Source organism: Ochlerotatus camptorhynchus, unplaced genomic scaffold (genome assembly GCF_037179485.1).
Source record: "Ochlerotatus camptorhynchus isolate MF236.1 unplaced genomic scaffold, CSIRO-AGI_Acam_v1.1 ptg000503l, whole genome shotgun sequence".
Classification (NCBI taxonomy): domain Eukaryota; kingdom Metazoa; phylum Arthropoda; class Insecta; order Diptera; family Culicidae; genus Ochlerotatus; species Ochlerotatus camptorhynchus.
The window spans coordinates 2,122,114-2,138,609 of NW_027040988.1; the positions used below are offsets into that span (position 1 = coordinate 2,122,114).

The 16,496-nt window shown below is 40.3% G+C and overlaps 1 protein-coding gene across 1 annotated transcript in view; it reads right to left on the bottom strand.

Annotated features, from left to right (window-relative positions):
• The window catches only part of dgo (diego), a 189,842-nt gene that overhangs the window by 2,217 nt on the left and 171,129 nt on the right, over positions 1-16,496 (bottom strand). Inside the window, exons 6-7 of the mRNA XM_065235701.1 lie at positions 799-1,352; positions 52-738 (exon numbers count right to left, since the gene is read on the bottom strand). Coding sequence (XP_065091773.1) covers positions 52-738; positions 799-1,352 — 1,241 coding nt within the window. The remainder of the gene's footprint in view (positions 1-51; positions 739-798; positions 1,353-16,496) is intronic.

The following is a 16,496-nucleotide window of genomic DNA, read 5'->3' on the forward strand; positions in this document are numbered from 1 at the left end:
GAATTTCAAATTATTAGTCATGTTACATTGCCGTACATGCTCCGAACTTACCTATTATCACTATGCTTCTTCTTGGTTATCTTCTCTAGCTCCAGAATTTTCTTGGTTTTGCTTAGCAGTTCTTCCAGCCTCTCGGTGACCTTGATTTTCTCGTTTTTGTGATCGAAACTAGACGATCCCGCCGACGAGGGCACCTTGCGCTCTTCTTTGGATGAATTTCCTCCGTATGCCGAACTTGGCACTCGATCCTGATATATCACATGGTTCTTTTCCTTATCGTTATCTTTGTCCGAATAGCAGTAGCTATCGAGTCCCGAGTGACTGATCGAGGATGATCGCTTACTGCCATTCCGCTGCTCTGAGTCGAACTTTCTTAGAGGAGTTCTACGATTCGGTTCATCCACTTCCGAATGGTTCTTGATGTTGGAGTTGTTGGAACTTTCGAAATGGTCCGAATAGTCGGGCCGCCTGTGATCCGGTAGATGATCCTGCGAATCTAAGAAGTCTATACTTCGCGAGAATTGTGGCGTTGAGGATTTCATCCGATCTTCCAGGATGTCATCGCTGCCATCCAGAAGCTCAAGGCTTCGACATCGCGTCAAGGTATTGGTGTTGGCCTCATCCTTCCTGGTTTTCGAATTATGAGGCCCAGTTGATCGTTCTACTATGCCACGTTTGAGCCACTGTTCCAAGTGTAGTCGCTTGTTTTCACACTGAACCCTGCTGGCGATCATCGTTCTGAAATCGAAAAGACAAATTGTACTTCTGTTATCAAAAAACAATACAAGAAGAACTCACTTCGTCAGTTCTTCGATCTGATCATCCGTCTTCATAGCTAACGCCGTCATCCGGCTATCTAGCTTCTCCGTCGCCCTGTGCACATACTTCCGTATGCTCTTCCTATTCTGGTTCATGCGTTGCTCCAAGTGTTTGAAGAACGGTGCACAATAGCAAGTGTTCCCCACTCCAACCGGTCCTTTTCGGATATTCCCCGCTAAGTCCAGGAAATACTGTTCCCCCGTTGCCAGGGGTTCTTTCGGTAACGTTTCCAACTTGGGTGAGGGGAAATTTCTCGGATCTGGAAAATAGTGACACCCGTACGGGGACCAGTGCTGTGGATCCACATCGTACCGTTGATCGTAGCCACCTCTCCCCCGTGATTTGTCGCGCGATTTGCGGTGATCCTCTTTGCTGCGTGACCGATCGCCACTTTTGCCGTCGCGACCCTTCCGATGGGAGCTGCTGGAACTGCGTTCCCGGGCATGCCGCGACGAGATCTGCACCGGTGTGTTGAGAATGTTCAGAATTTCGATGAGGTTCTTGCGGATGGCGATGTCCCGAGCGGTTTCGTCCTGGAATGTCATAACGAAAGTGGATTAATTCTAGGATTATGAAATATCAACGAATTAGCATGATGTATGATGCTAGAAGGAAATAGAGTCAACAATGTCCGTATGGCGACGCTTACAATAATGAGGGATTCATCATCGCAGTATGTGAGTGAAATGAATTATGCTGAAAATAAGAATAGAAAAAAGATTGCCGACTGGACTCGAACCATGAACGTTGTATATCAGACCTCTGCTTTCTACACTAGTCTGTCCAACATAGATAGCAAATAAGAAGCGCTCATAATATTTTTTTCTTTATTATAGAGGTTTTCAGCCAGAGGCTGGTTTTTCGCTCATAGTACGATAATTCGATTTCGTATGCTTTTTCTGCTGAACGGTAATTTGAGAGAATCGTGCCAAGTGTGTGCGTTGTTCTACGTTGTTATAAAAAATGCTTGCTTGTATAGTCGAAAGCGTAGACAGAAAAAAAGACTATGTAATATTAACATCTAATGTAAACAATTTTTGGACGAATTTTAGAAACTATAAAGATTTCGTGTGCGAAAAACCCATAATCACCAAGGGGTAATCAAATCTGTGCCGAAACACAGCATGGCACACAGTTCGGCACGTTAGGGCACTCGTTGACAAGTAGGTCACAACAAATATAATAAGGATGCATACATTGTTTACTCCATTGTAAAGCCCAATAAGTTCGTGACATGCCACATTTCGCAAAGTACTGTAAGTATTTTCTGCATCATTAATCCATCCAAACTAACAAAACTCAGTTCATCTCATCTGATTCGCAGCAAAAACCCCTGCGGCTTGTCCAGAGTCCAGAACAGCTTCAATTTCATTTTCCTCGACACCATAGTTTGGCGATAGAGTGTTGTCGATATGGCAGTCAAGACGGCCGTAACGGGTTACCTCCAAGATCTGGTTGTCCAATACGACGGTTTAGTTCAGAATGCGGTCGGCGAAATCGTTGAGTTTGCATTTGGTGCAACAGGCTAAACTGTACCGGCTGCAGAGCATATTTTAAAGAAGTTTGTTTTCAACGGTTGTCGAGTAGACTTCCGGAAGAGTTTCTACTCTTTATTCCAAACAGCCATTAGAAAAAAAGCTTTTTACGAAATTCGATAAAAAAAGTTGACATAAATCCAAAAACGATACAATCACTGTTCTATGTCTAACCAACCTCCCACAGACAGGTGGATATATTCATGACATCGGTGCACAACACGTACAACAAAGCCATAATCGAAAACGGCCGGAAGAATATCCTGCATGCTACGAAGCTCAAATATACATTTGGAACGAAAGAGGGCAGGATATTCGATAAGAGTTGAGCTACATTTTACAAGCTTGTTATGCAGAATATGTTATAAATGTACTTCGGTGTAACGTCCTTCAGCCTAACGTACTTAGGCTTAATGACTCAACACCGAATAAATAATAAAGACAAAAACTACAAGGGACAGCCCTATGGGGTTGTACGCAATGGCGACGTAGGACTACGTGGTCTTATATAATAAATCTTACTTGTTAACTGCAGCAGGAGCTTGAGTTTTGTGTAGGTATAGGAATTTGAGCGGGGTTATCTCTGTTTATAAAATTTAGTATGACGCGCTTGCAATAGATGGCCTACAGAAATTCACGAAAAGTTACTGATTCTCGAGGGGGACGACTCTATCTACGATGCAGGAAATATTGTGTTTTGCTGTGGCTATCTGCGCGTACGCTGAGTAGATATAAAGAAGATTTATCACGATATTCGAAGATTTATTCGCTAGTGTGAGATTTTCTGAGCATCTAGTATTGAGATTTAGATGTGTCGCCCCCTTCGCTGATTCCGATCGATAGCGGTACGGCTTCTTCCTTCTTCTATGGATGCTCATGTGGTCCGACGACCGGACATCACCACACACGATAATTGGAACTGAATCTGATCAGCGGTTGAGGTCAGCCTTGATCGCTTGCTGCTTGCGGGGAGCCTTTCTTTGTGTACTGGAGAACACCACCACTCACCACGCGGTGATTGAATAAACACCGCTTGGTGAGACCGGATGCAATTCAACTTTGAAATCGGTTTTCGCAGGCAATCGGTGTTAATTATCATAGCAACAGTTGCACATTCGTACACTTTTCAATAGTGAAAAATGACAATCTTAAGTTTAACAGATGCGTAGGAATATTTCTGATCGATTGGTGGTAAAATTATTGAAATTGGTCCAAGAATAGCTGAGTTATTAACATCAAAATCTTTCATAATTTTGTTACATGTTCCATTTTCGGTTTTCACAAAGTGTACCTCCATATAGAAATCGCAGACGTAGTCCTACGTCAAAAGCTTATCGTAGGGGTTCCCGAGGATCTTCCGGGGTGGAATTTTTCTCATCGTCCACTGAGTTTTTCCTCGGATATTCTTTCTTGTAATTCATCCCTATCGTGTGAATCGTGTTGCTCTCTGTCACTAGTGTGAAGACGTTAAATTTGTCTCATCACTAGTGATAGAGAGTCACACGACTCACAGAATAGGGGTGATTGGTCATTGTCATGAGAAATCAACAGGACTGGGAAGGGATGTCCATAGAATTTAAAAAAAAACGTCCCAGTACGGTTGGGAGATGCCGATATGTATTAACCCCTCGATTAACCCCAAATATTTCATCAGATCTGGGCCGATCGACGATTGGAACGGATTAATACAGTCAGTCTGTTCCGCGATTTGGACATTACCCGTCTTCTACGATCCGGTCATTTTGCAGATGCATCTCTGTCGTCATCCTTCTATTGAACTTGTTCATCATAAGATGCCCCGTTGCGATTGGTGGCTTACCGATCAGCCTTGCTGAATTTCGAAAATTTTACTCACGACAGAGTGAGTTTCGGTGCGCTCAGTGGTTTCCGTTTGACGACTCTAAGCAATTTTCTGTTTAGCAAGAGCCCATGAGCTTGAAGACCACTAGATTGTTGATCAAATTATGGACAAGCAGGCATTAGTACTAATTGTGCAAAACAGATTGCCGGATTCCAATGCGGCTCATCCAGAGATTACGAGCTATCTTCTTGCATGGATGGCTCTGGGTCCGCACTAGGTACTCGACGCGTCGTTTACATGACCTTCGTTCATTTTTCCGTCCGTTCGAGTTCTTTGTTTACTTTAGTTGGAGAGGATTTCAATGGATGCTGGTGGCATTTTATACCTCCATCGATCAGGCTACGACTTCGTTTCTGCACACCTGCAAGGAATCAGTCATTCAAATTGACATTGAGTCAGAATCTTGTGGAACGGTCGTGTTTGCTTGAACACCGTATAGGTTTGATATCTTCCAGTTTCTCTTTCATCTTCTGCTCTGAAAATGAGAATTTAAACACAGTCACAAATCCGGAGAACTTGGAGATTTGGGTGTAATTGCTTTCGTAAACAAACATGTCAATCGCTGATTTCTCGCGAATAAACGAACAATCTCGTGAACAAACTATACCAAATGATAGAGGAACCATTCGTCAAATAAACTGTTTGTTTACAAAAGCAATACGCCCTAATCTAGAAGTTCTCTGGAAATGTAATTTCAACTTCAGGGATGCCAAACTCATGGGATATTGACAATTGGCACTCTTCGGCCTATTTCGGCAAATTCGGCATACCCTGGCATAGCGTTTGGCTTAGCTAAATACGTGGAACAGATGTCGATGTGCAGAGTTGAATACCCCTTGATAATCACTCTTTTTCTGCACTGCAGCGTACATGTGATTATAATTTTCTGGACACATGACTAAAAATGGTGAGTTGACAAACTGGAAGAAGCGTGAAACCTTAAGATGGGTTTAGACTAGGCAAGTCAAATGATCAACTCAGTTGAATTCAATTGGCTTGAAAAGTTGAGCCTGGTTCAACTTTTTTCAATTCAAGTGAGTTGATCAAGTCAGTTGAATGGCATGGTTTACACGTTCAATTCGCGTTCAAGTCAGTTGAATTCAACTGACTTGATCAATTGACTTGCCCTGTCTAAACCCAGCTTTACTCTGGTCCTCACAAGTTCGTAGCTCACATAGTGATTAACAAGCTCACGGCTGAACATCGTTTTAATAAAGTTATTAAAAAAAATGTCCTTGCGACAATAGCAAAGTGAGGAGTTGCGCCGTGAAGACTGGCAAATGGCTAATTTTACCGTCCCGGTAAAACCATAGAGGTAAAATAAGACCAGCAGGTCCTGAAGAAACGTGCTCAACTTTTTTGCTCAGCTCTAGAACTACACACTTAGAAAAAATCATGTAAATTTAGGTGACCTGAGACTGACATATACGAGCGTCAATTTTGACATAAAATTGAGTCATAACAAACGCGAAATTCAACTCATTGAAACGCACTTTTCGTCGAGTAACGAACTTTTCAGTGTCGGCCTAGGTCGGAGCACTTAATTTTACATGAAATATTTGTTTACGTCTGATCCTTTATGTCAAAGATGGCTTCCGTTACGTGTAAAATTAGTTATTTCTAAATAAGTGTGTATCTTCGGCCCCAAGCTAATCGATGCACCCCTCGAAACATTGGAAAATCCACGAAACCCTCATTTTATCTGTCAAACTTTCATAGCGAATCAAAACAAACATAGTGTAGTACTAGAATTTCGACTAGAATGGAGTACGTTAATCGATTTGCTTGGGACCAATAGGCTAGTCAAGTAGTGAGCCAATTTAAAATCGTTAGTTTCCACCGGTTGGTGAAACCATAGAGGTAACTCTAAGACCACTGGGTCCCGAAGAAAATCATTATTATTTTTGGCTCACTCAGTACCAGAACAACGGTCCCAAGCAGTCCCAAGCTATTTCACTCACCCCTGCATGTTCTGCATGAATCCACACACCCCTGATGTTATCTGTCAAACTTTCATAGCGAATCAAAACAAACATAGTGTAGTAATAGAATTTCAACTAGAATAGGGTACGTTAATCGTTTGCTTGGGACCAATAGGCTAGTCAAGTAGTGAGCCAATTTAAAATCGTTAGTTTCGTATTGATTGTTGGTAAAACCATGGTTGACCTCCGTAGCTGGTAGTAGCATAGAGGTAACTCTAAGACCAAAAGGTCCCGAAGAAACGTGCTCAACTTTTTGGCTCAGCTCTGGTACTCTCTTCGGTCCCAAGCTAATCAATGCACCTCTCGAAACGTAGGAAAATTTATGAACCCCTCATTTTATCTGTCAAAGTTTCATAGCGAATCAAAACCGAGACCAAAACAAACATAGTGTAGTACTAGAATTTCGACTAGAATGGGATACGTTAAACCAACAATCAATACGAAACTAACGATTTTAAATTGGCTCACTACTTGACTAGCCCGAGGGGGACGACTCTATCTACGATGCAGAAAAGATTGTGTTTTGCTGTGGCTAGCTGCACGCACGCTGAGTAGATAGAAGGAAGATTTATGTCGATTTTGAAGATTTCCTGCAAAAAGATGAAGCACGATGCAAGTAGATGCGAGAAATGAAAGATGATTTTTGGAAGATTGATTCGCTAGTGTGAGATTTTTTGAGCATCTAGAATTGAGATTTAGATGTGTCGCCCCCCTCGGACTAGCCTATTAGCAACCGATGGAAACTAACGATTTTAAATTGGCTCACAACTTGACTAGCCTATTGGTCCCAAGCAAATCGAATAACGTACCCCATTCTAGTCAAAATTCTAGTACAACACTATGTTTGTTTTGATTCGCTATGAAAGTTTGACAGATAAAATGAGGGGCTCATGGATTTTCCTATATTTCGAGGGGTGCATCGATTAGCTTGGGACCGAAGATAGTACCAGAGCTGAGCCAAAAAGTTGAGCTCGTTTCTTCGGGACCTTCTGGTCTTAGAGTTACCTCTATGCTATTAGCAACAATCAATACGAAACTAACGATTTTAAATTGGCTCACTACTTGACTAGCCTATTGGTCCCAAGCAAATCGATTAACGTACCCCATTCTAGTGTAAATTCCAGTACTGCACTATGTTTGTTTTGATTCGCTATGAAAGTTTGACAGATAAAATGAGGGGATCGTGGATTTTCCAATGTTTCGAGGGGTGCATCGATTAGCTTGGGACCTCGCTTGGGACCGAAGATAGTACCAGAGCTGAGCCAAAAAGTTGAGCACGTTTATTCGGGTCCTTCTTGTCTTAGAGTTACCTCTATGGTACCAGAGCTTAGGCAAAAAGTTGAGCTCGTTTCTTCGCGACCTTCTGGTCTTAGAGTTACCTCTATGGTTAAACGATTTGCTTGGGACCAATAGGCTAGTCAAGTAGTAAGCCAATTTAAAACATTCCTGACTTACGCCGATCTGGCTCTGAACTTGCTCCCAAGAAGGAGCGTATCAACCCTAGCATGGCCTCTCTGCTTGCATAGATAACCATGGAATCACGATAGGTGACTACATACAACGAGTGGAAACAGCGGCCCAGAGGGGAAGACCCAACAATGATATGGAGAAAAACGGAGACAAGAAAAACAAAAATATGAACGATAAGACACCAGGCAGCGAAACGGAGAAGAGAACGTGTTCGCAAGGAGTGGGATGTTGCAGGGATTACCAGTGCAGCAAGCACTCCAAGGAGAGCTAGTTCTTGTGCTGAGGCTGATGTTCACACTGAAATCCAGCAGTAGCACACCCCAAGATAGACTGCAGCTTGGTAGGACTAACATGACGGAGGTCAGGAGGAAGATCAACGAACTCTACGAGCTCATAAAGGACAATAACAACGTCCACACTAGAATCAAGATACTACTTAGTGAGGGGTATAAAATTCACCGTGACTGGTGCCGAACGTGAACAGGATGCGAAACGAACGAGAGCTGAAAAAGCTCTGATAGAGAAGAAGAACGCAATGCTGATGGAAGCACAGGATACGCCGAAGGGAACCTGCAATCCACGCTCGGAGGAACGAAAAAGGGAATCGCCGGGAGAGGAAGAGGAGTTGGAATAACAAAAGAATTACAAGGAGTAAGAAGGCAGTGGATGGCGTACTTTGTAAAATCAGAAGGAAAAGCAGAATAAATTGGAGGAAGGGAAGAAGTAAGAAGGAGCAACCCAGATCTCGTCGGGAGTGGAGTAAGAGCGATGCTCTGATTGTGGAGGTGAAGGAAGGACTGACGTACGCAGATCTCAGGAACTAGGGGAGAACGTGGTGAAAACCAGGTGCACCCGAAAGGTGAGATGCTCTTCGAACTGAGAAAAGACCCTACGGTCAAGATCTCAGCCTTTAAGACACTTATTGAAAAGACGCTAGGCAAGGAGGCAAGCGTAAGAGCTCTTTCCCAAGAGACAGTGGTTGAGTGCAGGGAACTGGACGAGATCACAATAAAAGAGGGAGCTGAGAAATGCGCTGAAGGTGCATTGCGATCTGGGAGATGTCCGATGTCAATCCGGATGAGGAAGGCCTACGGTGGCATGCAAACGGCGGTGATACCATAGAGGTAACTCTAAGACTAGAAGGTCCCGAAATAACGTGCTCAACTTTTTGGCTCAGCTCTGGTACTCTCTTCGGTCCCAAGCTAATCGATTCACCCCTCGAAACATAGGAAAACCAATAACCCGTCATTTTATCTGTCAAACTTTCATAGCGAATCAAAACAAACATTGTGTAGTACTAGAATTTCGACTAGAATGGGATACGTTAATCGTTTGCTTGGGACCAATAGGCTAGTCAAGTAGTGAGCCAATTTAAAATCGTTAGTTTTGTATTGATTGTTGGTGATACGGCTTTCGACAGTTGCAGCGAACAAGCTATTGGAGACGGGGGCAAGGTCAAGGGTTGGGTGGTCACTGTGCTCGCTGAAAGCCACTCCTCGGGTTACCAAGCAACAATGCTTCAAGTGCATGGGTTTCGGTCACTAGGCGGAGAACTGCAGAAGCCCTGACAGATCTTATCTGTACAGGAAATGCGGAGAGAATGTTCACACCGCAAGAGGATGTACGAACCAACCGAGGTGCATGCTCTGCACGATCATACGATGGGAGGATTTAAATGCCTAGTATACAAACAAGCGATGGCAGGTCAACAGTAATGGAGATAGCCCAAATAAACCTCAATCATTGCGATACTGTACAGCAACTGTTGTGGCATGTGATAACAGAAACAAAGTGCGACGTTGTAATCATTGTGAAACCGTATCGAGTCCCTCACCACAACGGTTACTGGGTGGCGGATAGAACTGGGATGTTTGCAATACAAGTAATGGGCAGATACCTCATTAATGAAGTTGTTGCGCATCTGCTATGCACCCCCTAGATCAGTGCTGCCCAGCGTGCGACCCGCGAGTCGGACGTGGTCTCTGGATCTCAGCAATGAAATCATCCGGCTTATTTTTTTTATCATTATGAATTTTAGCCCAGAATGAATGAAATATGTGCATTGAACATAGATACAGCCATTTAAAAAAAAGCAAGTTTAGAAAGGTTGGGCAGGTCTGCCCTAGATTGACGATGGAGTTTTTCCATCAGATGCTGTATGGACTTACTGAAGAGCTGATCGGACGCAAACCGGTAGTCATCAGAGTAGACCACAATGCTTGGGAAGTGAAGTGGGGAAGCAGATGTACCAACGCAAGTGGGTACAGCCTACTGGAAGGTTAGGCTGTCCAATAAAGGTACCATCAGCACTTTTCGCAGAGATGGCTGGTAATCCATTATTGATATTGCTTTCTGCAGCCCGTCGCTGGTTCCCAACATAAACTGGAGAGTGTGCGAAGGGTATGTCCATAGTGACCATCAGGCGATTCGGTATAGCACCGACCAACGGAATATTGTGACAGTACCGAGGACGAGAACATGCACGTGTAAGTGGAAGACGAAAGCATTCGATAAGGATATCTTCGTTGAAGCACTTCTAGTAGACAGTAGCCCCGTCTGAGACATATGAGAGGGCATCTGACACAACCATCCCGAGGAAGCTGGAGCCAAACAACAGACGGCGCCCAGCTAACTGGTCGAACGAGGCTGGCAAATGTCATTTTCAATGAAAGATCTCATGCGATATTTACAGAGATACTTCTGTCACTATCACGGGATGAGAAAACGGTGACAGAGATTTTCTTCAAAATCTCATCGATTTTTTCGTCATGACAGAACGTGACAGTGTTGTTATCATCGTGATTACTAGCTCATGTATTGCTATTAAAGTTGCTTGTACCGAGGAAATCTTAAAAATATATTCACTCTACCGATTACATACGGTTACTTGCTTAAATTCATCTAAATTAGTTAGAAATGTTGATGTCAAAACTGCATAAGAATTATTCTCATGAGTGCTTGATCATTGGAAAATAGCAAGAAAGCTAATGATCGGTCGCTTCGTCTCATGATAGTGAGAGGGCCTGTTTTTTCATTGTCACATGACAGCTGTGATATTTACCAGCTCTGAACGAGAGGCACTTAGTACCCTCCGCGCTAATTGTCTCAGAGCCAAAAGACGTGTACAGAAAATATGAGCTTAAGAAGATTCGTGGGGTGCGATCTACAAATAGTTTTTCATCTCTTGCATCTAAATCCATCTACTCACATCGCTGTCTATCTTATTGCAGGAAATCTTCAAAATCTTCATCAATCTTCATTTATCTAATAAGTGTGCGTGCATCTCACAACAGCAAAGCGATTTTTTTCTAGCAACTTAGATAGAGTCGCCCCCTTCGGCAGATAGAGAGGATCGCCACTCTTAAACGGGAGATATAGTAGAGCCAGAGACGTTGAATAGAGACTGAAGCAAGAAGAACCAAACGAACCGTCAAACACTGAACCAAACGAGCAAACTAAATAAACATTACTGTTCGCTCAATTCACCAGAAAGAAGTATTGTTCTCAATGATGAAAAAAGTGTTTAATTATTTTCACGAAATATTTGTTAGTGATAAAAACAAGTTCGAATCGGAATGTTTTATTTTGTTTTATGACAATAGAAATGATTGCGCTGCTAGCAGAACAGTAAAATATGACAAAAGTTATACTGTTATGGAGCGACTGCCATACTTATTTGATTGAACTTTGTACGGCTAATGGATTTTCAGCCTAAAGGTAAGGAAACGCTCAATAATTTTTCTCCTGATATCATGACAGTCTTCAAAAATATTTGTGCTGAGTGTTGTCATAAGACCACCCAATTATCAGCAACGTTATTATTGGATGTGATGGTAAGTGATATATTGTCGCGGAATATTCTTTCGCCAGTATAATTCTTCGGTATAGTAAACTTCGAGTATGATTTTAAGACAGCACTGCTTGATATACATAACGAAAAACAAGCTTCACAAACGGTGTATAGTAGTTCATGGCAACGCTCCGTAGAATATATCCAACGATATGATAAATTTAATTTATTTCAGAGTTGTCAAAAAATGCATCGTCGAAAACATCCTCCGGGTATTGCACAGTGATCAGTTGGTCATCACTCACAACTTACTTTTGTAGATCATTACTTATTGAATCTCCTGGCATATGTATGCTGTAAAGTCCGTCAGTCATAGTCTATTGGAATTTCTGACATGAATTGGGAAACTGATAGCAGTTTTAAGTTATTCTTGACCTGCAGAGCTGTTGGTCTTTTTTGCTTAAACCTAAGCAAAGAAAATATATGTTCGACACAATCTTGTGTGAACCTGGCTGTGAAGACGAACTGGTAGTGTCCAATAGCGCACTTCATTTTTATTCAGTTCCGGTCGAACGTTTAAATTTTCTCAACAGCATTGCGACACTGTATGAAAGTCATTTGAAGCCACTCAAAGAAACATGGTTGCTAGTGACATTGCAAAAAGAACTCTCAAAAGCCGTGCTTCTGTTTTGACAGAAATTGCGTGTCTCTATCAACGTCTCTGAGTAGAGCAAGTCAAACTGTTTTAAGGAGCTGTGCCGAGACGCTGCTGTCATTGTCAACTGCTGGGCGACGCATACCGAGTAGTGATGGCGAAGATCAGAGATTCAACAACGCTCGTTGAATGTACCCAGACATCGTGGGGGGACTTTTCCCGAGCAAGATCCAACGACGTGGTCACACCGTACGACGAGGAAGAGGGAGACAACGCCGAAGCACTCATAGTAGTGGCGAAAGGGTTGAAGGGTTTAAAGCTCCCGGTCCGAATGGAATCAATAGGAATAGAGTCAATTTGACTCTAGAGAACAGAAACCTAAGTTTTCGTTTTGACACAGACCGAGGGTTAAATGTGGGCAATTTTCCTCGAAAACATTAACATAAGCATTGTAATAAGTCTTCTGAACATGTTTACTACAGGAAAATTCAACATCAACCAACTAATGATTAGCACTTAAAAATCGAACTTCTTTCAGTGAATAAATAACCCTACCGTGTGCATATCCTCTTCAATCCCAGCAACAATACCCTATTGTTGATGTTGGATCGTCGTAACAAAAAAACGAGTTACAACACTAAAGCCGTTCAATTACACACCACACGGATCGGATCCATTCCGAGAGAGCCATTGTCTGCTAAACACCTAGGTAGTCATTACAATAGCCAGTGCAGGAAACAAAACACAAACGGGACGAAAAAAAAGTGCATCAATGTAATGTTGGTGTTGTTGGTTGAATTCAAATCTTGTGGGCGACCGACCGACGATCGCCCCAATCGGAATGAAACCACGTGTTTTTTTTGCCTTCTTCGCGCGAAACGAAGGGGACTAGACCAGAGAGGGAAACGAGAAAAACCAAAATTGCAAAGCGAAACCAAAGCTTCCGGTAATGGGTGGTGTGAATGCGGGGGGTGGGTGCATCCATGGTCGCAAAACACACAAACGGAAGGAAAGTAAGAAGAGGAAATGGGAGAAAATTGGTTCAAGAATATAATTAAAGCTCGCTCCAGTTCTCTCCGGTGCATGGGAAATCGCTTTTGAATGCCTTTAATTGTATAAGCGATGTTTGTGTTTGGCACGAAAAAGTAAGCAAAACAAAATATTATGAACTGCTTTGCAGATTGATTTTGAAAGGCTAATGTTGATTTTTTTTGCGGTGGCATCATTCATTTTTTGTTTTTTGAATTGTCTTGATTATGTGGAAAGAAATAGTTTTAACTGGCGAATCGATTTCAATTCGCGATACAGTAAGGCGGGATGGATAGATGTACAAAATTTGCCTCAAGTGTAGTGTGCGTACAATTGATTTGAGTAGAGCCATACATAACGGAAAAATTCAAATTACTGTATTGGCTATCTGTTCGTTTTTGTATGGCGGTTGCAATATTATCTTTAGTTTGTTTCACCAGAGCATACAGAGTTAGATACACTGTGCTTGGATGTATATTTGGGAAAATGTTTCAATGTATGTCTACATTCCAACTCCAAATTTTAGTTGCAGACTAGCTTAAACTACAATTGCCTTACGCAGCTAATTTTTGCCTGTATAAGCTGAACTGCAGATACTTTTTTGTGGGTGTTCTCTCTTTCAGAGGGAGGTTCATTTAAGGAAAGGTTGAACTATTGAGTAAAGGGTGTCCACAGTTAAATTGCATCACTTAAAAAAACTAACATTTTGCCCTTTGGGTTAACTTTAATGAAATTTTGGGTCAGATGGCATCAGCGTGTATTGCAGGGCTGGTAGCGAGTCACTTTTTTTCAAGCAAGTCACTAAAAAGTCTCCTTTTTTAAGGCCAAGTCACTAAAGTCACTTTTTCTTGTAATCAGTCACTATTTTAAACTTTTTTTTAACGTCAATTTATTTCAAGATTGATCATTCTTCTTGCAGTGTGTAGGATAGGCCTACATTTTGTTCTAATTTTTGAACAATTCGAAGTTGACGACCTTGTATAGAAGTTTTTGACGTTTAATTGTCTTTCTCTATCTACAAGGTGTCCACTCATTTGGTTAAATAAAGTTCCTTAAGTTTTCCAGGTTTTCCATAACTTTGGTGGATAATTTCCAGGTTTGTAATAAGAGAGCTATTTATGAAATGCGGTAAAAATATGATTTTTTTTTTCAAAACAACAACAACAACAATTAACGCAAATGTTTCAACAATTAACAAAAATGTTTCAACAATTAACGCAAAGACATGACAATCAGTTTTAAAGAAACAGCTTTACTTAATTTTAGTAAGTCTTAGATCACAACGTACCAGCAAAATTGTGGAAACTTTTAAGAAGTTCTATTTATCTCAGGAAAACTAGATCTAGAGATCTTTGGGGAATTCCAGAGATCTTCCCCGAAATTTTAGCCCAGATTATTGTGTTTTTTTAAAAATTGATAAGCGTGAGTTTAGACAAATTCAGGTTAATTCCATGATGTGCTGAAATAAAATCGAGAACCCTTAAGATGTTCCGAGAGATTCAGTACAGAGACATTCAGAATATTTATGAAAACTTCAGAAATATTTCAGGAACATCACAAAAACCCAGAGATTTCCAGGGAAGTTTAAATGTATTCACGAGAATTCCATTTATTTTGAAGCAGAACCGAGATCTTAATTAGAATTAAGAGCTTTAGAGAAGCTCCGAGAACGTCAAGACAGATCATAGAATTAAAAAGCAGTTAAAAAAATTCAAGGAAATTGCAGAAACCTTAAAGAAGTTTTAAGAAAATTTAAGGAAATTTCCGGAAACTTCGGTTTACTCAGAGAAAATTTCTAGAACGCAATAAAAATTATATGAACATCCGGATAATGTGAGAGTATTTCAAGGGTGTTATATCATGGCAATTTTAAGATCTAAAAAATTTCGAAAATTTAGCTAAGTTGATTAGAGAACATCAACGAAGCTCCATTAATTAATAAAAAATCTATAACTTTTAGAGAGCACCGATATTTTCATGAAATTCCAGAGAAGAAGAGATAAGAGAAATTTAGATATTTTAAGATTGTTTCGTTATATTCAGTGAAGTTTCGAGTACTTCGAGGTTAATCCGATAACATCACAAAAATCCCATTTATTTAAGGAAATTTTCCTGCGACTTACAAGGAGTTCCTTGGAATTATGGGATATTCCAAGAATGATATAGTTGATCTGAAAACTTTAGAAGATTCAGGAAATTATAAATATACAGCCATTCCATAGCAAAACGATATAGTGGTTCTCAGAATTTCGTAACAATTGGCAGTTTTGTTCCTTATCGAAAAATATTAGACCCGTATTTTTTTATTTTCTAATTAGGGTGACCATTTTCCTGTTAGGGTGGTCCAAAAAATCGATTTTTTTCTATTTTTTCCAAAAATGGCATTTTTTTAAAAATCATAGCTTTTAAACCATTGAACCGATTTGAATGATCAAAATATCAAATGAAAGGTTATTAAAAATACTTCTCAGAAAAAATATAAACTTTTTTGAATATTGGAGTTTTGTATCGAAGAATTTTGATTGTATTTGTTTTTTATGGTTTATGGTTTGAAGACAATGGGCTTACCACGTTTTTATATATTTTTGTTTGAAAATTTAGGCTTTTCTATACAACATATTAAAAAATCAGCAAAGTATTTGTCTTCGTTTTTGAGTTACGATTTTTTGAAATTTTTGAAATATGGACTAGATATGGAGTTGCAAACAGTCCGTGATCCAAATTTAATATCAATATATTCTATTTGAATTCCTATGCTATCAATCACTGTAGTAATTATTATTTACACATAACGCAAAAGCAATCAATAAATTTGATTCAATTTTCTATGAATGTCATGGTAGTCTAGGATCAGAAATTGAAATAAGTAAGTAATGTAACCATGTTACATTCGATATGTATCAATGGAGACGCGGGGTAATCTAGTCGTATTGGAGTAATCAGCGAAATTTCTAAACATGATAATTTCAAAAAATCGTAACTCAAAAACGAAAACAAATACATTGCTGATTTTTTAATATGTTGTATAGAAAAGCCTAAATTTTCAAAAAAATATATAAAAACGTGTTAAGCCCATTGTCTTCAAACCATAAACCATAAAAAACAAATACAATCAAAATTCTTCGATACAAAACTCCAATATTCAAAAAAGTTTATATTTTTTCTGAGAAGTATTTTTAATAACCTTTCATTTGATATTTTGATCATTCAAATCGGTTCAATGGTTTAAAAGCTATGATTTTTAAAAAAATGCCATTTTTGGAAAAAATAGAAAAAAATCGATTTTTTGGACCACCCTAACAGGAAAATGGTCACCCTAATTAGAAAATAAAAAAATACGGGTCTAATATTTTTC